At 50.7% G+C, this 26,292-nt stretch overlaps 1 protein-coding gene across 1 annotated transcript in view; it reads right to left on the minus strand.

Moving 5' to 3' along the window:
- LOC101050941 (maestro heat-like repeat family member 5) overlaps positions 1 to 26,292 on the minus strand; it is a 64,143-nt gene that overhangs the window by 17,759 nt on the left and 20,092 nt on the right. Inside the window, 16 exon segments of the mRNA XM_074386623.1 lie at positions 12,311 to 12,465; positions 13,284 to 13,433; positions 17,418 to 17,584; positions 17,872 to 18,007; positions 19,318 to 19,419; positions 20,477 to 20,499; positions 20,739 to 21,028; positions 22,289 to 22,317; positions 22,319 to 22,375; positions 22,654 to 22,776; positions 23,511 to 23,537; positions 23,539 to 23,597; positions 23,600 to 23,657; positions 24,111 to 24,232; positions 24,778 to 24,892; positions 25,173 to 25,277. Of these exon segments, the coding sequence (XP_074242724.1) occupies positions 12,311 to 12,465; positions 13,284 to 13,433; positions 17,418 to 17,584; positions 17,872 to 18,007; positions 19,318 to 19,419; positions 20,477 to 20,499; positions 20,739 to 21,028; positions 22,289 to 22,317; positions 22,319 to 22,375; positions 22,654 to 22,776; positions 23,511 to 23,537; positions 23,539 to 23,597; positions 23,600 to 23,657; positions 24,111 to 24,232; positions 24,778 to 24,892; positions 25,173 to 25,277 (1,718 nt within the window).

The following is a 26,292-nucleotide window of genomic DNA, read 5'->3' on the forward strand; positions in this document are numbered from 1 at the left end:
GCTTGAATAGACACTTCTCCAAAAACAATATACAAACGGCCAATAAGCACACGAGGAGATGCTCAGTGTCATTCATCCTAAAACCACAATAAGTCACTTCACACCTACTAGGGTGGCTACAGCCCCAAGATGAAAAACACTAAGTGTGGCGACTGTGTGGAGAGACAGAACCCCTGGAACCTTGCTGGTGAAGGTAGAAAGTGGTGTAGTTGCTGTGGGAAACGGTATGGCCATTCCTCGGAAAGCTGAACAGGACTGCCACGTGGCCGAGGGACTTCACTGCTAGGGGCACACCCGAAGTCACTGAGAGAAGGGACTCAGACATGCTTGGATGCCAATGTTGACAGCACCGTTATTCATGGCAGCCCAAAGGCAGAGGAAACCCAGGTGTCCATGTCATCGACCCGCGCAGTGGATTACTAGTTAGCAATGAAAAGAAATGAAGGGCCAACACGTGCCACATACAGCATGGACAGACCTGGAAAACGTCAGGCAGAGGGAAACAGTCCAGACCTGAGAGGACAAACATGCCATTCCACTGACATGAAATGTCTAGAATAGCCACACATAAGGCAGAAAATAGATTAGAGGTTACCAGGGGCTTTGGGGAGGGGGAGATGGGGAATTATTATTTAATAGTTACAGAGTTTATTTTTGGAGTGATAAAAATGTTTTCGAATTAGGCAGTGGTGGTAGCTGTGCAACAATTGCAAATATAATTAATGCCTGAATCATACACTTAAAAATGAGTAGCATAGTTTATATAATACATATTTAATACAATTAAAAAATAACATGCCAAACCCATTGAATTGTACACTTTAAATGGCCAAATTGCATAGTATGTGAGTTATATCTCAATAGATCTGTTTTTTGAAAAAATGAATGAGAAGACTTCCTCTTCCAGTAGTGGGGCACTAAGCTACTTGAATCACCTCCCTTGAAAACAGCTCCAAAGGATGGAGAAAAACATAAATAATTAGTCTGGGCGTGGTGGGCTAACACCTGTAATCCCAGCACTTTGGAAGGATGAGGTGGGCAGATCACTTGAGGTCAGGAGTTTGAGACCAGCCTGGCCAATGTGGTGAAACCCCATGTCTACCAAAAATACAAAAATCAGGTGTGTGGCATATGCCTATAAATCCAGCTACTTGGGAGGCTGAGGCATGAGAATTGCTTCAATCTGGGAGGCAGAGACTGCAGTGAGTCAACATTGTGCCACAGCACTCTAGCCTGGGTGATGAAGTGAGACCCTGTTTCAAAAAAAAAAAAAAAAAGAAAGAAAATATAAACAAGGGTCCTGGGAGTATTAAAGAGATGACAAGACTGTAGTCAACGTGGGGAATATGATGACCCTCGGGTTGGGAGCAGGAAAGCTGATGCTTTGGGGGCATCTGACAATTCTAGACAATTAGATCCTTAGTTTTGACAGCTTTGTGGGATAAAAGAACAGAGACTGAAGCTGAGAGATGGCACAACGTGGTTAATCTCATAGGAGACCCTCTGCCACTTCCAGGCTGGTGCTTAAGTGGGTGTGAAAAAACCCAAGCAAATTTCAGCCAGGTTTGAATTGTGTGGGGGGCATTCAGGGAATCTCAAGCACTGGATTTGTCTTAAGGTAAGCATGGGCTGCAGTATCCTTAGGTGATTGGCAGAGACAAAGACACATTGTCTTAGTTGGAAGAAAATATCTTAATTGTGGGCCTCAAATTATTCCTACATTTTTTCTTTCAAAAACAACATTTAGTATGTAGTCAAAGATAATCCAACACATGAGGAAGACAGACTCCATCGGTGACATACAGCAAGAATAACAAAGTAGACCCGAAAACTTAGAATTATCAGGCATGAACTATAAAACAAATATTATGAATAAAGAAATAAAAGACAAGCTTAAAAATGTCTCCAGGGACTAGGAACCTATAAGTGATAGAGCTGGTGAGACAAAGAACCAAAATGGCTTTTAGAAATAAAAAAAAATCCAAATCTGAAATTTAAAAAAATGCAGTGAAAAACTTTAACATCAGAATGACATGGTTAAAGGAGAATCAGTGAACTAGAAGATAACTCAAAATAAATTATACAGAATTCAGCAATGAGGGACACAAATATGGGGAAGCAGAAGGGAAGTAAGAAATTGTGCTGCGTGTCTTCTCCTTACTCCTGCAGATCTAATCTCTGCTGTTCCCCGTCCTGCCTCATGCCCCAGGAAGCTGACCTGTATAGATTGCATCAAGAGACTCTCTTGATCTTTGGCTTCCAGTTGACTTGGCTAATGGTAAGCACTAGCGGGAAGTCAGAAGGTGGGTGTGGAGGAAGTGAGGGCATTTATACTCCAGTCTCTCCCCATGAGTGGCCCCAGGATTGCTCTGTCCATCTGTCCTGTGGTCTATCCATACTGACATCCTTGATTCTGAGAGCATGCCCATTCCCTGCCCCTTTAGGTCTAGAAGGTGGCAATGACTGAGCATTGTTGCTATTCCTGGGGCACTGTCCCTTCCCGTCAGTCACATTAAACTCTACCCTTGTCCAATAGTTCTTTTATTACATTTTCCACCTTGGCCAATTTGAGTGTGTTATCTGTTCCTGACAGCACTCTGAGTGATCTAGTGAAACAGAGAATACGGCGAGATATTGATGTGTGCCTAATCAGTGCCCTAGAAAGAAAGTGAGAGAGGATGCAGGAGAAGCACTATGTGGAGTGATAATGGCTGGGATTCTTCCAGAACCAGAATATTCCGGAACAGGAATTCAAGTCAGAATTAAAAAAAAAAAAAAATCCATTCCTAGACACACTGTGGTGACTTGTCAGACAAATAAAAACAAAACAACAAACTCCCTAAAGCAGAAAAAAACTGAGTACTGTAAAACCAGTCACAGGATAAAGCACATAGCACCATTAAAAAAAAAAAAAAAAAAAAAAACAACAACAAAACAGCAGTCCCACTCACAGCTGACTTCTCAACAGCAGCAATGGAAGCCAGTTGATAATGGAATGTTAGCTTGGTGTGCAGAAAGAAAATAACTGCGAACATAGAATTCTATACCCAGTGAAGTGTTGATGAAGATTGAAGAGGAAATACATTTTCACATAAAAACTGAAAGCATTTGCTAACAGCACACCCAAACTAAAGGAGGTTCTAAAGGACTTGCTTTAGGTTGGAGGAAAATGGCCTCAAGTAAGGGGTATGAGGCTTAAAAAGAAACGAAGAGCAAAGAAAATAGTGAAAATATGGGGAACTCTAAGTAAATGTTGACTTGTGAGATTTAAAAATATACAGAATTAAACAAGGAGGGTATCAAAATTGGGAGTGTATTAAGTCAGTTGAAGATTTTGAAGGTTCTTTTTTTTTTTGGTCTGGAAAGAAAGTAAAGACAGTAAATTCAATCTCAAATATATAAACAGTTACAGTAAATGTAAACTGAGTAAGTGCTTCAGTTAAAGACAAAGGTCATCAGGCTATAAAACCCAACTAAATATTGTTTACAAAAGACACGTCTAAAACAAAAGAATGTAGAAATATCAAAAGTAAAAGTCTGGAAAGAGGCATACTATGCAATATCCATAAACGAAAACTGGTGTTGTTATATTACTAGAGACTTAATATTAGACAATATAAACTCTAAAAAACTATAGTAATATTAGGCAAATGGAAATCTCCAACAAGTATATGCAACATAATGCCCTTCATATGAGTGTAAAAATTATAACCTACATGAAATTATAATTTATATGAAATTTAAAAAAGTAAAATACTTTTAGGAATATGTTTAGGTGCAATAAAACTAAAGAAAAAGAAAGCAATAGAATGATGAACCTTAGGGGGAGCCAGGGGAATGCAAATCAGCAATGGCAGACGACACAACAGAGACACGTGCAGCATGTTTGAATAGGCATATCGCCAAAGAGGCCAAAAAGAGATGTAAAGATGTCCAGCTTCTTTATTTAAACATGCAAGTGAAAGTAAACACCACAACACTGATTAATAACACCACCAGATTGGCTAAAACTTTGATTACTAGCTAAAAAGTGAATGCTAAGTGTTAGTAAACTGCAGAGCAACAGGGACTCTTAAAAAAATACTGCTGAGAGTGTAAATCAGTACAAGCTCTTTGGAAACATTTTGCATTATGTATTAGAGTTGGATATATACGTAGCTTTATGATACAGGCATTTCCATCCTAGATGCATACACATTGGAAACTGAGCACTTCTGTACATCCAGGCACACGTATAAGCAAGTTCGCCACAGCACTGCTAACCATGGTACCAAATAGGAAATGACCCAAATGTCCATCTATAGTAAAAAGAATAACTGGCATTCATAAAATGGAACATGATATAGCAACAAAAATGAATGAACTACAATATGTTAAAACGAATCTCAGACACATAATATTGGAGGAAAAAAAAAAAAAAGGCCAGACAGGCTGGGCATGGTGGCTCATGCTTATAATCTCGGCACTTTCGGAGGCCAAGGTGGAAGGACGGTTTGAGGCCAGGAGTTTGAGATCAGCCTGTGCAACATAGTGAGACTCCATCTCCAGAAAAAAGTAAATAAATTAGCCAGGTGTGGCAATGCATACCTGTAGTCCTAGCCAGTCAGAGGCTAAGGTGGGAGGATCACTTGAGCCCAGGAGTTTGAGGTTACAGTGAGCTACAATTGCATCACTACACTCCAGCCTGGGCAGCTAAGCAAGACCTTGTCTTGACAAACCAACAAATGAACAAACAAAACCCCAAAGCCCAAGCCAGACAACAGAAGAATACTGGAAGAGTACATATTGTATAATTCTGTTTATACTTTTAGGACACACCTCACCCTTATTTCATGTACCTCTAAGAAAGAAAAATTGGCCAAGATGGGAGTCTTATAGGAGACCCCAACATGGAGCTGGGACCCAAAGGTCTGCAGGTGCAGTTTAAGTGTGATCCAAAGAAACACAACTCTGTCTGGCAGAAGAAAAATCGAGCAAACCTCCATGCTTCAATCAGCACAGCAGGTAAAAGTGGGAAGGGGTACAGATATCCTGAGAATTTGAACCCAAACCTGTTTGGATGTCTGAATTCACACCACCCATGTGGCCCAATAAAATCTCAAGCAGAGACTTAAATTGAAAGTGTTCTCAAACTAACAGTGTCCCCAGGTGACTGGCAGAAAACTACATAAATCCAGGTGTAAGGGACCATCAATGTAACATGCACTCTGATTTCATAAATGTTAAAATGTAAACAAAATACTTCTTAGAATTGAAGAAATAAGATAAACATTCCAATACGATAAAATAGAACTGCACACTTCTAAGTAGCTGAAGATGATGCCCATTGCCTAGGTCTCTACCTCCCCAAATTTCTTTGACATATGACAAAAAACAAGAAGAGAAATAAAACTCCACAAAAACTATGACTCCAGCGCAATTCCAGAGAATTCCCAAACTTCAAAATTACTGTAAGCAGAAACAGAAGAGTGTCAACCTTAGCACAAAACCTCTATCACTCCTACCTCATCTCATTCTCCCATAAGGCTTTGATAAAGGCAGGCTGAGAGAGCCTGTGGGGAAGGAGAGAGGGGAGGAGCTAGCAACAGGGCTTAAGATCGATCTAAAGCATCTTCTGGAAGACTACGTCCGCCCTAAGTCTTAAAAAAGAAAAAATGTCCAAGTAGGTCAGAGCCCCAACCACAGAAAAGTGACTTAAAGGTATGCCTGATGTGAAGGTCAGCCTTCAAAATGCACAGATTTTGGGAGAGAAAAGGGCAAAAAAGAAAGGAAAGTATTTTTTGGAGATTAGGTAGTGACAGGGAAAGAGGTGAAAGGGAAAAATGCAATAGAAATGGAACAACAACAACAAAAAAAGGGAGGATCCATAATCCTTTTGCTTATCGCTGCCTATTAAATTGTCTGGACTTTGCTGTATTGACAGAAGAGGGTGCCATTGAACTTAAAATCCTATAAAGCACTCAAAGAATATAAACATGAACAGAAACAAAATGATGAGCAGATCCATAGAGTTATTGTAAAAAATGAGAAAACAAAAATCGGCACACACAAAATAAGACACTCTCCCTGGAAAAAATCATGATGCTGGAAAAGACCCTAAGATCACATTAATTTTACATGTCATTAAATATGCTCAAATAAGCATTTAAAGATATGAAAACTACCTTGAATTATGAATTCAGAAAAGGACAAAAAATATCCAATAGGAGCTGAAAAGAGAGTTGACTGCAGGAAAGAAATGGATGAGATGAAAAAATGATCTCAGAAATGAAGAAAAATTACAAGGTATCCAAAAGAGATAAGACTCAAATGATAATTTAATAAGGGGCATTTAGGAAAACAAGAGAGAAATCAAGAGAATGAAAGTGAATTTAATAAAGAGTAAAAGGGGTCAGAGAGAAAATTGTGGAAATGGAAGACAGGAGGAATAGCAATTGTATTATCTGAGTCCCTGAGGAAGAAAAACAGCAAGGGAACATGACTAATACTGAACACAGTAACCAAGAAAACTTTCTCGAAACGACAACATCAAAAAGATCTCAATCTACATAATCAGGGGATGTACCAGGTGCCTGGGAACATTAATCACGAATGATCAACTCTGAGACATTTCCTAAGTCAATGATTAGATTTCGAAAATTAAAAATCTCTTAAAGTCTCTGGGCAATAAGATCCAATAACGTACAAATGCCAAAAACAACAACAAACAAACTCTGTTGGCATTCACTTTTAGAAAACAATGCAAAGCAACAGTGAAACAGCATTTTAAAAAGACTTAGAAAATATCAACAAAGAATTTTATATCCAGCCAAGCCATTCTTCAAATAAACAACTTTCAACATAAAAGAACTTAAAGAATTCTGAATCTTTTGGAGGATGAGCTTGTTTAGACTCAGGGCTGACTGGAAAACTTCAGCCTAGGAACTGACGGTGTGTGTGTGTAAACACTCAGTATGGAGATGAGGGTGGGGCACCAGAGTGTGAATGTTAAATGCTTTGACAGAGTACAAATATGTAACTGAAAAATGGGAGAAGAAAGGAGATAGAGGCAAATAGAATAATCTCACTGATTGTTGTGCACAAAACAGGTGGGAATTAAGAGTACTGGGGTAGGAGCGGGGTCATGGACACAGGAACAAACTGAGGAATAGCTCTCCTAGGGACAAGGCAGAGCACCTTTCCATGAGGCACACCCACTGGCGTGCCAGGCCAGCTTACCATTGCCATGGCAACACCACACTGTTACCACCCCTTTCCATAGCAATGACCTGACGACCCAGAAGTTATCACCCTTTTTCTAAAAGTTTCTGCATCACCTGCCCTGTAATCTGCACATAACTGCAGAGGTGCCTCTGAGCTGCTCCTCTGGATTCACTGCCTCTGGGTGTCCCTGCTCTGTAAGGAACAGCCCCTCTGCTGCTGCTGTGCATGGCTGCTTTGATCCAAGTTGCTGTCTAACACCATGGGCTTGCTCTTGAGTGTTTTCCTGGACAAAACCAAGAACCTTCCTGGGGAAAGCCCCACTTTTGGGGTTTACCTGCCCTGGAACAGTATCAAATAAAAAGGACAAAGCTGGCCGGGTACAGTGGCTCCTCTCTGGAATCCCAGCACTTTGGGAGGCTGAGGTGGGTGGATCACCTGAGGTCAGGAGTTCAAGACCAGCCTGGCCAACATGGCAAAACCCTGTCTCTACTAAAAACACAAAAATCAGCTGGTTGTGGTGGTGCACACCTGTAGTCCCAGCTACTTGGGAGGCTGAGGCAGGAGAATTGCTTCAACCCAGGAGGCAGAGGTTACAGTTAGCTGAGATTGCACCACTGCACTCCAGCCTGGGTGGGTGATAGAGTGAGACTCCATCTCAAAAAAAAAAAAAAAAAAAAAAAAAAAAAAAAAAAGATAAACCTGATATTAAAGGGCTGAATAATAAAAATGGGGATTAAGGGCATTAAAATAGGTTAGGAGCACAAAGATAAAAACTAGGACAAAAATACACTTCCCAGATTAAAACAAAATTGAAGTTAAAGAGCAAAAAATGCACATCTTGTAGAAAAAGAAACATAGCAATGTAGTGAAATACACACAGCTACAAAATGTTGTGATAGGCCAAACATATCAATGGTGTCAATATCAAGAGGCTTCACTCACCTGTTACAACGGATTTTCAGTTTGCATCACAAATCAGGACGAACTTTGTGTCGTATGTAAGAGGCGGACCTAAAACAAAGGCTACAATAAAGAAGTGGACAAATGCATACTGGGCAAATGGGAACAATGACAAGCAGGGTTAACGCTTCTGAACACAGAAGGTAGATTTCGAGTCCCCGAAGCATCACGCATGACAAAGCAGGGCATCTCAATGCTAAAAGTCATGGTTCAGGAAGATAGAATACTTAGGAATATGTGTGTGCTGACTAACATGGCCACCATCTTCATGAAGTAAAACTCCAGGGGTTGAAATTATACATAGAGACACACTATCATTTCTTTCCTGAGACTTTAACACGCACTCAGCCCAAGACAAATCGAGAGGACAGAAATCAAGTATGTGGAAAACCTTGACAACACAGTCAAGGTCAGCCTTGCGCACGGAGACACTCCTCTTCCAGCGCTTCCCTTTAGTGTACTTTGCGGATATTGCGGTTTTTACAAGTTGAGGGTTTGTGACAACCCAGCATTGAGCAAGTCTGTTGGTGCCATTTTTCCAGTCACGTGTGCTCACTTCACGTCTCTGTGTGATATTTTGCTAATTCTCACAATATATTAAACATCATTACTGTTAATTTGCTACGGTGGGTGGGGAGGTGGGGAGAGAGAGCATGGGGAGAGATGCCAGATACAGGTGATGGGGCGGAAGGCAGCAAATCACACTGCCACGTGTGTACCTATGCAACAATCTTGCATGTTCTTCACATGTACCCCAAAACCTAAAATGCAATAAAATAAATTAAAAAAAGAAAGGAAAAAAATCTGCTATGGTGATCTGCGATTAGCGATCTTTGCTGTTACTATTGTAATTAAGGTACCATGAGCCGTGCCCATATAAGCTGCCAAATGGAATCCATAGATTCGGTGTGTTCTGACGGCTCCTTGGGCCTCCCTATTTCCCAAGGCAAAACAACACCGAAATTAAGTCAGTTAATAACATAACATGGCCTCTAAGTAAGTGTTCAAGGGAGAGGAAGCGTCCCATTTCTCTCACTTTAAATCAAAAGCTAGAAATGAGGAAGCTCAGCGAAGAAGTCATGTTGAAAACCGAGACAGGCCAAAGGCAAGGACTCTCGTGCCAGTTAGCCAGGTTGTGAGTGCCCAGGAACAACTATTGAGGGCAATGAAAAGTGCTACTCCAGTGAACACACAAACGTGAAGAGAGTGAAACGGCCTTATTGCTGATACGGATAAAACGTTTTCCTGGTTCAAAGAGAAGATCAAACCAACTACAACATTCTGTTAAGCCAAAGCCCAATCCAGAGAAGCACTAACTCTTCAGTCCTATGAAGGCTGAGAGGGGTGAGGAAGCTGCAAAAGAAGAGTCTGAAGCTAGCAGAAGCTGGTACACGAGGTTGGAGGAAAAAAGCCATCTCCATAGCAAAAAAGTGCAAAAGAAAGCAGTAAGTGCTGGTCAAGAAGCTGCAGCAAGTTCTCCAGAAGATCTAGCTAAGATCAGCGATGAAGGTGGCTACACAACACATTTTCAGTGAAGAAACCATCTTCTATTGGAAGATGCCATCTAGGACTTCCATAGCTAGAGAGGTAAAGTCAAAGCCTGGCTTCAAAGCTTCAGAGGACAGGTGGACACTCTTGTTAGGGGCTAATGCAGCTGGCAACTTTAAGTTGAAGCCCATGCTCATTTCCCATTCTGAAAATCCTAGGGCCCTTAAGAATGATGCCAAATCCACTCTGCCTGTGCTCTGGACATGGAACAACAAAGCCTGGATGACAGCTTTGGTTTACTGAATATTTTAAGCCCACTGATGAGACCTACTGCTCAGAACTAAAGATTCCTTTCAAAATATGACTGCATATCGACAACGCGCCTGTCACCCAAGAGCTCTGATGGAGATGTGTAAGGTGATTGACGTTGCTTCCCTGCTGTGAACATAACCACCATTCTGGAGCCTACGGATCAAGAAGTCCTTTTGACTTTCAGGTCTTATTATTTAAGAAATACACTTTGTGAGAGGGTAGCTGCCATAGATAGTGATTCCTCTGATGGACCTGGGCACAAAGCACATTGAAAACCTTCTGGAAAGGATTCACCATGCTATATGCCATTAATGACACTGGTGATTCATGGGGAGGAGGGCAAAACAGAAGCATGAACAGGAGTGTGGAAGAAGTTGATTCCAACCCTCTCGGATGACTTTGAGGGGCTCAAGACTTCAGTGGAGGAAGTCACTGCAGATGCGGTAGAAATAGCAGAACTAGAATTAGAAGTGGAGCCGGAAACTGTGACTGAATTGCTGCCATCTCACGATCAAACTGGAACAGATGAGGAGCTGCTTCTTACGGATGAGCAAAGGAAGTGTTTTCTCAGATGGAATCTACTCCTGGTGAAGATGCTGGTGAAATGACAACAAAAGATTGCGAATATTCCATAAACTGATTTGATAAAGCAGTGGCAGGGGTTGAGAGAATTCACTCTGAATCTGAAAGAAGTTCTACTGTGGGTAAAATACTCTTAAGTAGCATCAAGTGCTGCAGAGAAATCGTTTGGGAAGGGAAGAGTCCATCGATGCTACAAACTCCATTGTTGTCTTACTTTTAAGAACTTTCTAGATGCCCGAACCTTCAGCAACCACCACCCCGATCAGTCAGCCGTCCTCACCACCCACCAGCAAGAAGATTATGACTTGCTGAAGGCTCAGATGGTCATTAGCATCTTTTAGAATGAAAGCATTTTTAAATTAAGGTCGGTACATTGTTCTTTAAAAAGACATAATGCTGTTGCCACTGAACAGACCACAGTGTGGTACAAACAGAACTTCTATGTGCACTGGGAAACGCAAATGCACATGGGACTTGCTCTATTGTGGTGGTCTGGAACCGAATCCGTAATGTCCCAAGACAGGCCGGTATCTCAAACTCTGCGCCCTGACAGCAGAAAATATACCTCCTTCTTGAGTGCCGGTGGGACATTCACAAAAAGCCTTTAAAAGATTAGTAAATTCCATAAGCTAAAATCATGACAGACCGCACTCCCTGACCACAGTGCGGTGGAACTAGGAGTGACCCACAGAACCACAGGTGTGTTTCCACATGGGAATTAAGAGACCTCCCTGGGAACAACTCTTGGGCTCTGGGAGCTTGTGGCAGCCCTGTTCTGGTGGCTTCGAAGTGTTCGGTGAAATGGGAGCAAGGTCAGTAGCTGGGGCCAGGGACCTGTGTGTGTGTGGGAGTCACTGTCTGCCTGCCAGGTGTGCCCAGGCCGGAAGGAGGGAGACAGTGGGGACAGGTGAGCAAGAGCAAGACGGGCACAGGGCAGTGCATGGTGGGTCCAGGGACAAGGCTCACTGGGTCTGTGGGGGGGAGCTGTAAAGATGGAAGTGCCTAAAGCTGGTGACGGTCACACCAAGGGATGGCTGGGGCAGTGGGTGGCTGCAGGGTTGGGGGACAAGGTTCTTTGGAGAGACGAGATCCGGGCCTTGAGAAGTCAGAGTGAGGGGCAGACAGGGAAATCCCTGGGAGTCAGGTTGGGGGAGTGAGCGAGAGGGTATCCCTGACCGCAGCGAGGGGCCATCCAGGGCAGGTGCGTGGTAGGTGGGTAGCAGGGGGTGTGGACTGAGGACTTGGGGTCCAGAGCTGGGATTTTGCGAAGGAAGGACCTTGAGCAGACAAGGACCCTAGCCCACCTCCAGGCCCAGGGCTCTGAGAGCTGTGAGAAAAGCCAGCCCCACCTGAGAGGGCTGTGGTGGCCTCTGGGGGACATAGTGGGCGGTCTCTGGAAGGGCAGGAAGGAGAAGAGAGTGTCTGTGGATGAGGAGAGACAGAGGGCTTTGCTGCTGGGCGGTAGGGCTTTGGTGTGGGCTGGGGTCTTGCCAGGAGCACCCAGGGTCCTGTGGCCTCTCCCTCAGGACAGGGTGGCTGGGCTGGGGCAGGTGTTTCATGTGGAGCCGGGACGGGAGATGGTGGGCAGTGCCTCCCCTGTGCCCACCCAGGAGGCGTGCTATGATGAACAGATGTGGGTTACCTTCATACACCCAGCCCTGTGGGGGTCCATGTGGGCCGTGATAGGGGCAGACGGGAGGGCAGAGGTCACCACCCTGCCTGGGGGAGGCTGGGGGGTGGGCAGTGAGGGAAGAGGGGCAGGTACCTGTCCAAGGGCATGGAGATGTCCAGGAAGGTGGCCACCAGCTCGGGGGTGTGGCTCCGAGCCAGCAGGGTGATGGCGTGCAGGGTGTCTTCCTTGGCTTGGGGAATGCAGAGGGAGCACAGGTGGAGGCGGATGGCCCGGCCCATGCTGGCAACCTGTGCAGAGGGAGAGGTCTGGCAGGGAGGCGCGGCCCCGCCCTGGGTGCCTGGAGGCAGAGGGAGGTCTCGCCCTGATGAGCACAGAGGCCCTTCAGATACGGCCCTGTCCTGAGCCATGTGAGTGGGGGCACAGCCCTGCTCTGGATGCTTGGTCTAAAGGGAAGTCCCAGTCTGGGGGCGCCGGTCCCACCATGTTCTGCATGGCATTTGAGGTCTTTGTATGCTGTCCGTGCTGCCCAGGCAGGCACTGGAAGGTCCAGGCCCCCCGCCTCCCATCTCATTCCTGAACATGCCACTTTGCACATGTGGTGCCCTGTGCCTGGGGTACCCTGCCTTCTCCTTGGGGGTCTCACCTGCTTGCCCCTAATGCCCAGTGCCAATCTCCCTGCCTGAGCTCACCCACATGCAAGACTTGGCACTGGGCATCCTCTCTCTGGGATGCACCCCTCACCCCGTGTGTGGTCCCCCTCCCCCACCAATAAATCCCATATGCTGTCTGGGCAACATCTGCCTGTGTGTCCCTGACCTCCCCGAGACCTCAGCTCCCCGAGGGCTGGGCCGTGCTGTTCCCATCCTTTCCCACCATTCCCATATTAGGGCACACAGCAGCTGCTCAGACCCTGAAGTCACCACCCAGGACCCAGGGGACTTTCTTGGGCCATTCATTCATTCATTCATTCGTTCATCAGACTAGTTGCTGCCCAGGATGGGATCTGTGTCTCCCCCATCAGGCCCAAGGACCTGAGCCCGGATGCTGAGCGCTGGGCCCACCCTCCGCCCCCTGGCCCTTCCTGGCCTGGCTCCAATGCCCTCACAGTCTTCTGCTTGGCCCCGTGCTGCTGGATGACTGCAAGCAGCATCTCAGAGGCCGCCTGCACGCGGAAGGGGCTGGTGGAGCCCAGGCCGTCGATGGCTGTCCAGACGAGGTCATTCAGCTCCTCCAGCGTGAGCTGCTGCATGATCTCCTGTACAGCAGGGGTGGAGAGAGGCCGTCACCTTGGGCCACCTGTGCCAGGGCACCTGCCTCCCCACTTCCACTTTTACTCCTTCTCCTTTGTCCCAGGCTCTCCCAAGTCTCTGAGCATATCCGGCCTCCTCAGCCCCTCTCCTCCGGGTTCCAAGCACCTGCAGGCGATTTGCAGTCTAGACGTGCGAATTTCCACATCTGTCAGAGCCAACCACGGCCTGGGCTCTTTTCCACACTCAGAACCTGTGCCTGCTGCAGGACCGTGTGGCCGGGCCAGTCTCCCCGACCTCCTGGCTGTGCTCTGCCCATAGGACTTCCTCATCTGCCAGCCTCAGCCCTGTGGGGTCCTCCCCTGCAGCCAGGGCCCAGTCCTCCTTATGAGCATTTATCAAAGAGAAAGTGAACTTCCAGGTTGTGAAGGAGCTTCAAGGTCACCTGTGCCAAGCCTCAGGCCCAGAAGGGTGCGTGGGCTGCCCTCAGCCTCGGAGTAGGTGGGGGTGGGTGTGGCCGGGACCCAGCTCCTGTTCCCATGGCGGTGCTGTCCCAGGACCCTGCCACCCTGTGTCCATCTCCTCCCAGGAGTGGCTCTAAAGGTGCAGGAATGTGGGTCTCACCTCCACAAGCAGCCGTGAGCTCAGAGATAAGGAAAGGGCTCTCGAGAAATGCACGATGGTAGGTGTGACCCCTGCCTCATAATCTTAGACTGTAGCCTCCTGGAGGGGGGACCGGGGTTCGGTCACTGCTGCACAGGTAGAACTTTCTGGAAAGACTTCGGGCAGTGCTACTAGCTACACACAGCTCTTTACATTTCAATGTAAGTAAAATTAAAAATTCAGTTCCACAGTGGTACTAGCCACATTTCAAGTGCTTGCTGGCTCCCTGTGGCCAGTGGCTACCATGGGAAGCGCTGAGATAGAATATGGCCATTCTCACAGAGGGATCTCTGCACAGTGGGGACGCACAGCATTCAACCAAAGGAAGTTAGAAGCTGGTGAAGGAGTGATAGGAGGGCTGTCTTGTAAGGCTGGTGGCCTTGCTGGGAGCTACACGCCCACTTCTGCACTTCGCATCTAACCGGCCTTGGAAAACCCCTCTGCACTCAGCACTAAGCTCTGCACTCAGCACCTAGCCCACCATTGGAAAATCCCGCCTACCTACCAATAGCAGCCTGCCCCGACCACACCCTGTTTCCCTGCAACCAATCAAATGCCTTCACTCCCTATAAAAGCCCATGCCCAGAAGCGTTGGGTGTGACTTCCCTGGCCTCTTTCCCCGGGACCATGGAACCTTGCCCGGGAGCCGAATAAATTGGCATCTAATTGTTCTCATGCAGGCCTCAGTTTCCTCATTTTAAACTCAGCAATAGACCTCACAGAGAATAAAGCTTACAAGTCTGATAGAAAATCAGGGCGTTTGCAAGGATGTCAGGATGGCAATGCTTCTTTGCATGTTAGGATATTTGTTGGAGTGCTTGCAAGTCTGTTAGGTTGTTTCTAAGTATATTAGAACATAAAAATAAGTGTTAATACTGGATGTTAGAATTTTTTTTTTTTTTTTGAGATGGAGTTTTGCTTTTGTTGCCCAGGCTGAAGTACAATGGCATGATCTCAGCTCACAACAACCTCTGCCTCCTGAGTTCAAGGGATTCTTTTGCCTCAGCCTCCCAAGTAGCTGGGGTTATAGGCATGAGCCACCACACCCAGCTAATTTTGTGTTTTTAGTAGAGACGGGGTTTCTACAAGTTTGTCAGGCTGGTATCAAACTCCCAACCTCAGGTGATCTGCCTGCCTCGGCCTCCCAAAGTCCTGGGATTACAGGTGTTAGCCACCATGCCCAGTGGATGCTGGAATATTTATTAGAATCTTTTAATTCTAAAATGTTGATACAGTGTTTGTGAGAATGTTAGAGTATTAGTGTGATAGTTAGAATGTTAAAATAATTTTAGTGGAAGATTTATGGTAAGAACTTTTTAAAAGAATATTATGTTATTATACACCTGGCTAGAATATTTGTTAGATGATTAAAATCATTTGCTAGAATGTTAACCTTTGGGTTAAAGTTAGCATTTAGAATGTGAAGAAATTCAACTTGGAATGGTGGTTAGATTCTCAGAATACTACAATCTCAGGATTGGCAAATACATTGGAGGCATCTTAGTTCAATCAAGGGCAGGAATAAATGTGAGATGGCAGTGGCAGTGATGGTAGAAGCAGTGATGGTGGTGATAATTGTGGTGCAGGCCATAGACATGCAGATGGTGATGTGGTTGTAGTCATGTTGATGTGGTATTGGTGGTGATGGTGGTTGTGGTGATAGTGGTGATGGTGTTGGTAATGTTAGTGGTGACAGTGATAGTGATTATAGTGGTGGTGATGGTGTGATTATGGGGATGGTGATGGTGACGATGGTGCTGTTGGTGAGGGTGATGATGGTTATGGTGATTGTGATGGTGGTGGTGACAGTGATCATGGTGGTGATGATTGTGATGGTGGAAATGGTGGTGGTGATGGTGTGGTGACAGTGACAATAATCATGATGGTGGTGATAATAATGTTGATGATTGTGGTGGTGGTGATGGTAGTAATGATTATGGTGGAGATGGTGGTGGTGGTGGTGATGATGGTGTTGGTGATGGTGGTGGTGATAATGGTGATGGTGGTGATGGTGGTAGTGTGGTGATGATGGTGATGGTGGTGATGATGGTGATGTGATGCTGGTGGTGGTGGTGGTAGTGTGGTGATGGTGGTGGTGATGGTGGTGATGGTGGTATGGTGATGCTGGTGGCGGTGGTGGTGGTGGTAGTGTGGTGATGATGGTGATGGTGGTGGTCATGATTCTGATGGCGATGGTGGTGGTAGTGTGGTGATGATGGTCATGGTGGTAGTGATGATGGTGATGGTGATGCTGGTGGTGGTGGTGGTGGTTGTGGTAGTGTGGTGATGATGGTGATGGTGGTGTTGATGGTGGTGATGGTGATGCTGGTGGTGATGGTAGTGGTGGTGATGATGGTGATGGTGATGCCGGTGGTGGTGGTAGTGTGGTGATGATGATGATGGTGGTAGTGATGATGGTGATGGTGATGCTAGTGATGATGGTGGTGGCAGTGGTGGTAGTGATGGTGGTGATAATGTTGGTGGTGATGACGACAGTGGAGGTGGTAATAAAGGTGTCCTGTATCCAAAACCACGTGAGGAGTCAGGGACAAACTCGGGACCAGAACCGAGACCCAAAGTGCCTGCTCTGCAGCTGACACCTTCTCAGCTCTGCGGTTCTAGGATGGTTCTATGATTAGCAGACCCTCCTGTCCTCTCCCTTCTCCTTCTCCTGTCTGTCTGGGGAGAGCCAGAGCTGGATGCCCACGGTCTGTGTGCAGGCACCACATGGGGAGAAGCAGCCACCCCTTCCCAGGTCCTGGACATGGTAGTCCTCGTCTTGCAGCCCGCCTGGGGGCCTGGGTGGTCGGGGGCCCTTCACTGCTGACCCCACCAAGCTGGCTGCCCATGAAACTCTTCCTTGCCAGCCCTGCCTCTGCCTCCAGGGCAGCTTCTTCAGGGTCAACTGCAGCCAAGTGAGGCATTCTCCTTTCTGGACACAGACAGTGAGTTGGCCCTAGGGCTTTAGATTTTCCACAAGGAACTTCTAACTGGCCTCAGCACAACAGTGGTTTGCAACAGATGCCAAGAGCACAAGTTCTGGAGTAGCTAGGGCTGGGTCAGATTCCACTGGGGCACTGACCAACCATGTGCCACCATTTCTTCACCATTGGCTTCAACGCGGTTCATAAAATTTGAGGAAGGGATGTAATGTCTGTGAGGCCCCTGATATAGGTAATAAGTAGGCATCTAATGTGTGCTGGCCCCTTGAACCCTCCTGGTGCCACCTCAACAACACGGGAGAGAAAGAGCACGTTTACCTGCCACTCCCCCATACGTGGCGTGCTCTGGTCATGCCCCTGCCCTGCCCTCCACTCTAAGCCTTTGACTTCGATGACTTGGGAGCTGCCAAGCTGCAAGAAGTGGTTCTTCGCCATCTCCTGGGGGCCCAGGGGAGTGGCTTTCTGGTCTCCACTGCTCCAGAGTGGGGCTTCATCCGAATGGGCCTGGGAGAGCTCCTTAGGGGACTGCAATTCTGCCTGCAAGCCTTCTCCTGCTGGCTAGGGGCAGGGTGGGGTAAGGGCAGGGCGAAGGTGGGCTTAGGGTCTAGTTTGGGACAGGGCAGGGTTAGGATAGGGTCATTTGTAATCAGGGTCAGGCCTGTGCCCAGTTTAGGAACTGGGGTCAGAATGGTGGGGGTTAGGGTGAGGCCATTACAGGGTTATGGTTCAGATCAGAGTTGGGTTTTGGAGCAAATTTGGGGCAAGGTTGAGGTCAGAGGTGTGGGCATGGGTCCGCCAGAGGTTGCAGTTGGGGCAGAAGTTGGTATGCCACAGAGCTCACCTTTGTGGCACATCAAGAGCTGGTAGAGATGGCTCGCCCCTTCCAGGCTGTAGCGCTGGGTGACCCTGTCTGGGATCTGGCACAGCATCCGCAGTATGCCCACCAGTTGCCCAATGTGTTTGTAGTTCTCCTCTGGCTGTGTTGAGAGTAAGGGAATCACTGATGGCAGAGTCTCCCTGCAGAGCTCTGCTAGGCACTCACCCAGCGCAGCCTATGTCAGAGGTGACCCCTCCAATGATGTGGCAGGGCCAGGCCTGGGGACTGGGCAAGACATTCAGTAATCCAAAGAAATAATATTTTAATGCAATACTTAGAAAAATCAGAATAAATGCAAAAAACTTCATGATGGACAAAGTCTCAAAACTGTCAGGGAAGTCAGGATCCGACCCTGTCACCTCGCCTGTCCTACCCTCATCTGGGTCCTGGTTTAACAAGACTTTATTTACAAAAGCAGGTGGTCAGCCCATGGGCCATAGCTTGGCAAATTGATCTTTAAAAACATCACATGAAAATGTGATTGCTCTTGATTACAGAGTTTTTGTTGCCATGGTAAATTTTGTGTGCAAGATGAGTACCTTTCTTGCCTTACTCTGGTCCAGTCCTGCGATGTTGAAATGGATTTTGGGTAAATTGAAGCCACTTTAATTGTCCTCCTCCTCCTAGGAGCGCAGGGTCTTTCCCTTGGCAGAACAGCCCCTCTCCCTCCAGCACTTCTGCCTCCTGCCCTGATTCGGCCAGGCAGCCTCCAGGCATTAGGGCAAAGGACTAAATTCCCCATCCCCCCAGTCTGCCTAGGGAGTTAATGCAGTTCGGGTGGATACTCGCCCAGCGCACTCTCTGACCACATGTTGATGCAGCCCGGGGCAGTAGCTACAGGTGGGGGCTGTGAGCCACGTGACGATGAGGGCTGCACTGGTGCGGGGTGGGGGGGTGGCCACTCCATGCAGCAAGGAACCCTACTCTCGCACAGGGCCGCGCAGTTTACCAGCCTTCTCACAGCCTCCACCTCATCCGAGCCCCACCATATCCCTCTGGGGAGGGGCCATTTCCATCCACTTTGCAGGTGAGGCGGGGCTTGTGGAAGAGAAACACCTGTACAAGGCCTCAGGTGCATGGGCAGGCGGCTAGCTCCAGGGTCAGGGGTCAGAGGTCAGCGTGACCTGCCTTCAGATCCCAGCTGTAAAGCCTCGGGCAGGTCCTGCCCCTCCCCACCCGTTCCCTCACTTGCAAGGAGGGAGATTGCCTGGGCCGCCTGTCAATATGGAGCCCGGCCGGGATGCAGGGGACTCAGGGGTCCAGCCTGTCCTGGAGGCAGGTGTTCAGGGGGCCTTGAACCCTACGAACTCTGGCAGGACAGCGGCTCTGGCTGGGCCCCAGTGATTCAGGGCAGGAGGCCCAGCCAGCAAAGTGGGTGCGGGGCGTGGGACCCGCGGGCCCCGTACTCACGTCCAAGTAGCCACCGTGGTTCAAGAATTTGAGGATCATGCAGTTGTGCACAGCCCGCTGCCGCTCGTGCGCCTTCTCCGATGCCAGCCAGACGTACAGGTGCTGCGGGGCGCGCAGGGTAAGGGAGAGGGTTCTGCAGGGCCGTCGGCCCAGGCCCCGCCCACCACGTGCCCAGGTACCGCCCACTGGGCCCAGGCCCGCCCGCCCCGGCTCCGCCCCTCCGCAAGGCTCCGCCCCTCCCTCCGCAAGGCTCCGTCCGTCCAAGGCAACGCTCTGCCTCTGGGTTTCAGATGCTTACAAAGGCATCTCGAAACAGACACGTTCAATAGCTTCAGGCCAAATCTGAGCTCTTTATCGAGGTGATATAGGATGACATGTATAATTAGTGACTCTGAAGTAGGATGAAGGTACATGGTATTTGGAGATTCTGTGATCCACTGGTGTCCCAGAAACATATCTGTGACTTCCCCAGGACCCGCTGGGCTCCTCCGCACTGCTCACCTTTGCCCCGTGTGCCCTCTGCCTGCTGGGCCCTGCCCTTCGCTTCTCTGCCCATGACTGCCTTAGTCCTCATCCAGGGCTGCAAGAAGCGCCACCCTTCTGGAGGGCTGTGTTGCCCTGGGCCCAGGGTACCCTCGTTCGCTCACCACCCCACCCCAAGTGTCTGCCTGTCTAGTTCCAGCCTGGACTCAGCCTTGGGGGCACAGGCAGGGTTCAAACCCTGCCTCTTCCCCCAGACAGCCTCATTTCTCTGAGCGTTTCTTTACCTTGGGCTGCTGCGGGGAAGGTGAGATAAGGGAGCTAGGGCCTGGCACCCAGCAGGGGCTTTGTTAACTCTGGCTCTGGCCACATTCCGAGGACCGCGCACCCTCAGGAGGCCAGGTGCGGTGACTGTGTCCAGGAGCCACACATGTACCAGCTGGTGGCCATAAGCAATGGCTGGCATCTCCCTGCAGGGGTGGCTTCTACTGAACAGGACCCAGGAAGGGGTGGGCACTGGCCAGGCCTGGAGAGCAATCCTGGAGCTCCTTCCTCCGGCCTCCTGGGGTGGCAGAGTGGGCTGGGTACACCCTGGGCACAGCACCACCACTTAGTAGCTATGTGGTGAGACTGGGCCCACCCTGCAGGGAAGGAGACTCACTCCAGGTGTTGCAGGGACCCCTACAAGGTTGGGGAGCTCATCTCCCTTCATCTCTGCTTCCCTTGGGCTGCTGGGGAGCTCAGTGGAAACTCAGACCGGACCCTGCCACGTAGCATGGCGGCCAGGCCTGCAGGGCTGGACAGCCCGAACCTGCTGGCCTCCTCTCTCTCGCTCTCAGGGTCGGCAGGCAGGGAGGGAGGCCACACACACCACTGTCTACAGAGCGCTCCTCTGCGCCACTGCTCACCGTGTCTCAGTTCAGTCCCCAAGCACTAAGTACCATTGGCTCTGTTAGTATCATCCCCATTGGACAGGTGGGCAGACATCGCGGCATATAGCACTCAGCTGACCTGCAGGTGCTCAGAGCAGCGAGGCAGCTGCCCGGGTCCCCAGCCCCGGTGTGTCCAGCCTGCCCGCCCTTGAGCCGTGGACCACACCTGGATGTTGGGTGGCTCCAGGAAGAGGCAGGTGTGCTTCTCCAGAGCGTCCAGCAGCGGCAGGCCAAACGTGCTGCGGGAGCAGGTGGACAGCTGGGACTTCCTTTCTGAGGCTATGGGAGGCCTCAGCTTGCTGTTGGGAAGACAGAGGGCAGTGAGCATGGGGCTGGGGCCTGGGGATGTCCCTGAGTGGCATCTGCCTTCATCCCTACAGACTCCTGGCCTTCTGCTGTTCACAGAGACTCTTGCGCACACATCTGCCTCCCTGGCCCGCCTGCCTCTGCAGGGCCTTGCACTGGGGCGTCCTGGCCAGGTGATGTCCTGGTCCATCTCTCTCTCAGGCCCCGGCTCTAAATGCTGTCCTGATGCTGATGCTCCCAACTGTGTACCTCCAGCCTGGGCTTCTTCCCTGAACCCCAGATCCATGCCGCCAATGGCCCACCGCCCTTCAGCTTCTGTCTCAGGAGCATCTCCAGCTTGGCGCGTTCCCCCAGGGCAGCCACATCCGCAGCCCGCCCGTCACGGGGGAATGCAGGGCCGTCCTGCATCCTCCTTGCTGCTTGGGTGAAGCCTCGGCACGTTCTCCGTTCGTTTCCCTCCCTGGCGAGCCGCACCCGGCCTCCGGCAGCTCCCGACGGCTCTGCCGTCACAGTGTGCTCGGCCTTTAAGGACTTCCTGCTGTTAATCGGACCGCCTGTGACTTTTCCCCTGGATTTCTCTTGGAAGCTGCATCAACTCCCCACCCTGGATCCAGACATTCCTTCCCAAATGTAACTCCCCCAAGGCCCCACCCCGCTCAGCCAAGAGGCAGTGCTCTGCAGTAGCCTGGATGACCTTCCCCGTGACTCCGGGGCCCTCACCCATTCCAGCCCTGCCCGGGCCCCTGCGGGTCCTCCAGCAAGCCTGCTGCATGCCGGCCTCGGGGCCTTTGCACCTGCTGTCCCTTCAGCTGGGCACTGCAGAGCTACTCTCGCAGACTTCCAGGTCTTTGCCCAAAAGTCCCCTTTTCGGGCTGCCTAACCCAGCCTCAGGCTGTGCTGGAGCCTAGAAGAGCATGGGGCCCGTGTGGGCGCCCAGTCCACCAAAATCGGTAAATCAGTTCTCCTCCCAGAGTCTCCCATAGCGCTCAGGCCGTGAGGATCTTACCTCGCTCCCCAAGCCCCTCTGTGTGGTTTGCTCACGGTTTGTCCCCACCCACCAAGTGCCAGCTCTTAGAGAACAGGGCTGTTCCCTGCTGGCCCACAGCTAGGTCCTCAGACCCCAGAATGGAGCCTGGCACACAGAACGGAGCTCTATTTCTGACCTCCCCAAGTCGCCGCCTGCTGGCTCCAAACGCAAGTGGAGAGGCTGTTGTGTGGTGCCCAGGAAGCCCTGCAGGAGGCAGGGGACCTACCAGAGGCTGGATGCGACGTGCATGGCCTTTGTGTGCATGGCGACTTTGTGTGCACAGAGTGTCCTGGGGCTCCTTCTGCATCAAAACCTGCAAGTCCCAGGTGACACCAAGCCACTCACGCCTGGCCCGTCCCACCTACAACGTCAGGTCTCCCCCACCCCAGGAAGACCTCAGTGCCTGGCACCCCCTAGAGCCACAGGATTGGGCTCTGGCGTTCCCTTGCCCGGAGAGGCCTCTGGGCTGCCCCACCTGGAGACCAGGGCTCCAGAGCAAAGCCACTGGAGTCAGGGCATGCCCTAGAAACCCACTCCACCCCTTCCCCAGGGGGTAAACTGAGGGAGGCTCGCCCAGGGCCTGGGACGCACCATCAGACACTGGAGGAGCTCAGAGGTCTGGGAGAACTTGTAGCTGTGAGCCCCCTCGCTCCGGCTCAGTGCACCCGTCAGCATCAGGGAGGCTGTGAGGAAGCTCTGCCTCAGGGTCTCGTCCTGGCACAGGGGACAGGGTCGGGCTCAGGGCTCGGGAGTGCGTGAGGGACAGGGTCAGGGCCCAGAGTGTGGGAGTGTGCAGGGGGAGAGGAGCGTGAGCCTGTGATCTAAGGGGCATGTGTCATGGTTGAAGGGGGCAGCAGAGACCACCCACTGGGGCCCGCACCTGGGGGGCTTCTTAAGGAGTGGGCTGCATGTTTTTGTTTCAGACCAGAAGTTGACAATGTTTAAGCCCTGGGAGAGTGCCTGCAAGCCTCCTGAGATTGGGGCAACCCCACGCCCCAGGGCCACATTAGTGGTGACCCGGGGCAGCGATGTGGCCACTTTGGCGTGGGGGCGGCTCTGCAGGGCCTCTCACAGAGCCCTGGGTTGGAGACCCCGATATGGAGTGTGAGTCAGGGGCTGTCCTCATGGCATGGTGGACGCCAGCCTGGCCTCTCCGTACCCGTGACCCCCAGCCCCCAAAAGAAAACCCAGGGTTTGCTTTAAGAGGAGAAGTGAGGGCAGGGATATCATGAAGCCCAGAGAACTTTCGGTGGGACGGACGGATGAAACCATGGGGCCACCAGGAAGCCGGGCCTGGTTCCTCATGATTCCAGGCTGGGGTGGGGCGTGGGGTGGGGCTCCAAGGATGGCCTAGAATTCTCGGCTCTGAGAGGCTGGGCTGGGGTCCAGGACTGGGTCTTGGTTGGGAGGGCAGGTGCTGGAACCCTGTAGGCGCCGTGGGGCCGTACCCAGGAGCAGTGGTGGAAGAAGACGATATATCCTGGACACGATGCTGTCCACCCACGGGAGGATGTGGGCGTGGGCCTTGGCCGCCACTGGCCGTGTGCCAGGAGGATGGTGCTGCTGGCCCATTTCCAGTGCAGGTCCTTCGAGTCCTGGCCAAGGGTGGCAGGCAGGTGAGGGTGTCGGCGCCCTGCCCGACCCTCCTCTGGGGCGCTGTGGAGGTGGTTGCCCAGCTCTAGCAGGGCCCTGGAGTCAGGCGTCCGTCTTAAGGGGACAGTGGGCCTCCGTGGACTTCAATCAGAAAGCAGGGGGAATGGGATCGGCTCCTTGGGGGACGGCTTGGGCCTTGTTAGGGCCACAGTTTGGGCGGGGTGTTAGGGCGGGGTGTGTGCGGGGTGCTCAGCTCTGCTGGGGCTGGCTGGAGTCCAGGCTCCTCACCTTCCCCTCCTTGTGGGGGCCCCTCCCACACCTACCTCCTTCCCTCCTGCTGGATGGGGCAGTGTCCTGGGAGTCCCCAGAGGCTGGGCTTCATGGAGGGTGGGGGTTCTGGTATTGGCGCAGGGGTCCCAGCCCCTGCTGATCCCTGAGGACCTCTGAGCCAACACCTTTGAGGGGAAGCTGTGCAGGCTCCATCTGATGGGTCTGCTTTGGCCAAACTGGTCCAGGACGGCCCAGACGCCATCCAGGTGGTGGGCAGCCACCAGCCCCATGGTCAGAGCCATGCCTTGTGTGTGGGGACCAGGGTCACTCATGAGGGGATCCCAAAATCCAGGACTGGACCTGGTTCTTCCCCTGGCAGGAGTGAAAACCGAGGGGGAATGGGATCCCTAGAGGGGGTTGGGGCTCACTCAGGGCTCCAGGGCAGCCAGTGCCCACCCCATGCTGTCAGGACCTGTGACTGAGCCACCCCGGGGGACATGGCTTATGGGGTCTGGTGGGAGGAGTGAGGGGCTCAGGAGGCAGAGGTGAGTGAGGCCCATTATCCCTCGCTGCCGGCTATGAGCAGGCCTCTTCCAGGGTGGGATGACAAGCTCGGTGTGGGAGGGCTGAGATCAGGGCGGTGACTGGGGTCAGGGGTGAACCTGTGATCTGTGTCAAGGCTCAGCCATAGACCAAGGTCAGAGCTTAGTGTGTGTCCAGGGTCAAGGCTGGGGTGAGAACAGAAGGCTCAGGCTGTCATCAGTGTTCGGGCATGGTGTGACTAGCCATCAGGCCCAGCCTGTGGTCAGGGTCAGGGGGTGGTGGGACAGGGTGGGGCCTGGGTCTTCACCTCCCTCTGCGTGGGCCGCTGGTGTGACATTTCCAGGAGGGCTTGCAGGTGTCTCTTGACTGTGGCACAGTTTTTTTTGGCTTGAAGGATCAGCCCGTAGTAGGTGAACAGGAAGACCTGCGGGAGGGGCAGCATCTTGTCCACCTCCTCTGAACAGCCGCCCCGACCACGCTCGCTTGGCCTCCCTGGGCCCCTGCAGCCACCGCACCACCTGGCTCTGGACGGTCCAAGCCTCTGCCTGTGGCCACAGCGCATGCGGCTCAAGTCCTGTCCAGTCCCCACCCCTGCTTCAAGTCCACCAGCTGCTTTCTAGGGCCCTGGGAGTCCTGTGGACAGAGCCCCTGGGCCTGTGTAGGGGCAGGCAGGGGCTGCTCCTGGAGGCGGGGTGGGGGCTCACCTTCTCGGGGGACTGCTCCTGTTGGGTCTGGCTGGGCGTGGTGAGTGCCCACAGCACTTTGGACCACACATCCATGTTCAGGAACGGGACCGACTTGATGGCTTTCTGTGCAGAGGTACATGGGGGGGCTGGAGCCATCTCTCCCTCTATCTGAGAGCAGGGCCTGGGATTCTAGCTGCCCCGGCCCACCCTGGCCACCCTGAACCCTGACTTCATCACCGCCTTGACCCTCCCCTCTTTTGAGTCCTCAAGGCCCAGCTTTCTTCTTTGTTCAATGGCTCTCAGGGCAGGGAACGCATTCCCCAGGATTCTTTCTGTGGAGGGGTTCCAGGTGAGGCTGGAAAACCAGGAAGCTGGGCGGCTGGAGAGTGGAGTCCCGACTGTGTCCCCGGCACCGCCCAGGAGTCTCCGACGAAGCAGATGCTTAGTGAGTGTCAGCTGAAGGCAGCCCTCTGCGGTGGGTGCCAGGAGGGCAGGGCCTTGTCCGGTTATTCACGGCTAGATCCCAGCACCCTCTGTGGTACCCGGCACACAGCACATAGGTCATTAATTTTTTAAACCAATGAATGAGAAATCAGATGAATGAATGAACTGTCCCTTCAAAATATAACGTCCTGAAAGTTCTGTTTCTAAGATCACATGATTTTATAACGATGATTACAATATTTCTCAATTTCAAGTGTTTCTAGGTCTGTGATTCAACAATTCCAAGACTTTTGATCCAAGGATTCTTTGGGGGTAGGTGATAATCCCCCCCCTCCCAAATTATCATTCCAAACCCAAAAACCTTAAAAGCAAAGATTGACAAACGTGAAGATAAACATTTTAAAAAGCTTGTTTGGCAAAATTGCTGTCAATTAAGCTGAAAGATGAGGCGAAGTTTTGTTTTGAGTTTGTTGCTGTCTACTGCCAAGGGTTAACATCCAGATCAATAGTCCGCACTTTATAAATCAATAAGACGACGACCAAAAAGACATGGTAAAATGATCAGGACATACGCACACGATGAAGATACTGTGCGTGCAACCTCGCTAATACTTACGGAATGAAAACGGATGTAATGCTTTGACTAAGACTGGCAAAAGGTCGAACACTGACTATCAGCAAGCAGGTGTCCTGT

This window comes from Saimiri boliviensis, chromosome 15 (assembly GCF_048565385.1).
Source record: "Saimiri boliviensis isolate mSaiBol1 chromosome 15, mSaiBol1.pri, whole genome shotgun sequence".
Taxonomy (NCBI): Eukaryota; Metazoa; Chordata; class Mammalia; order Primates; family Cebidae; genus Saimiri; species Saimiri boliviensis.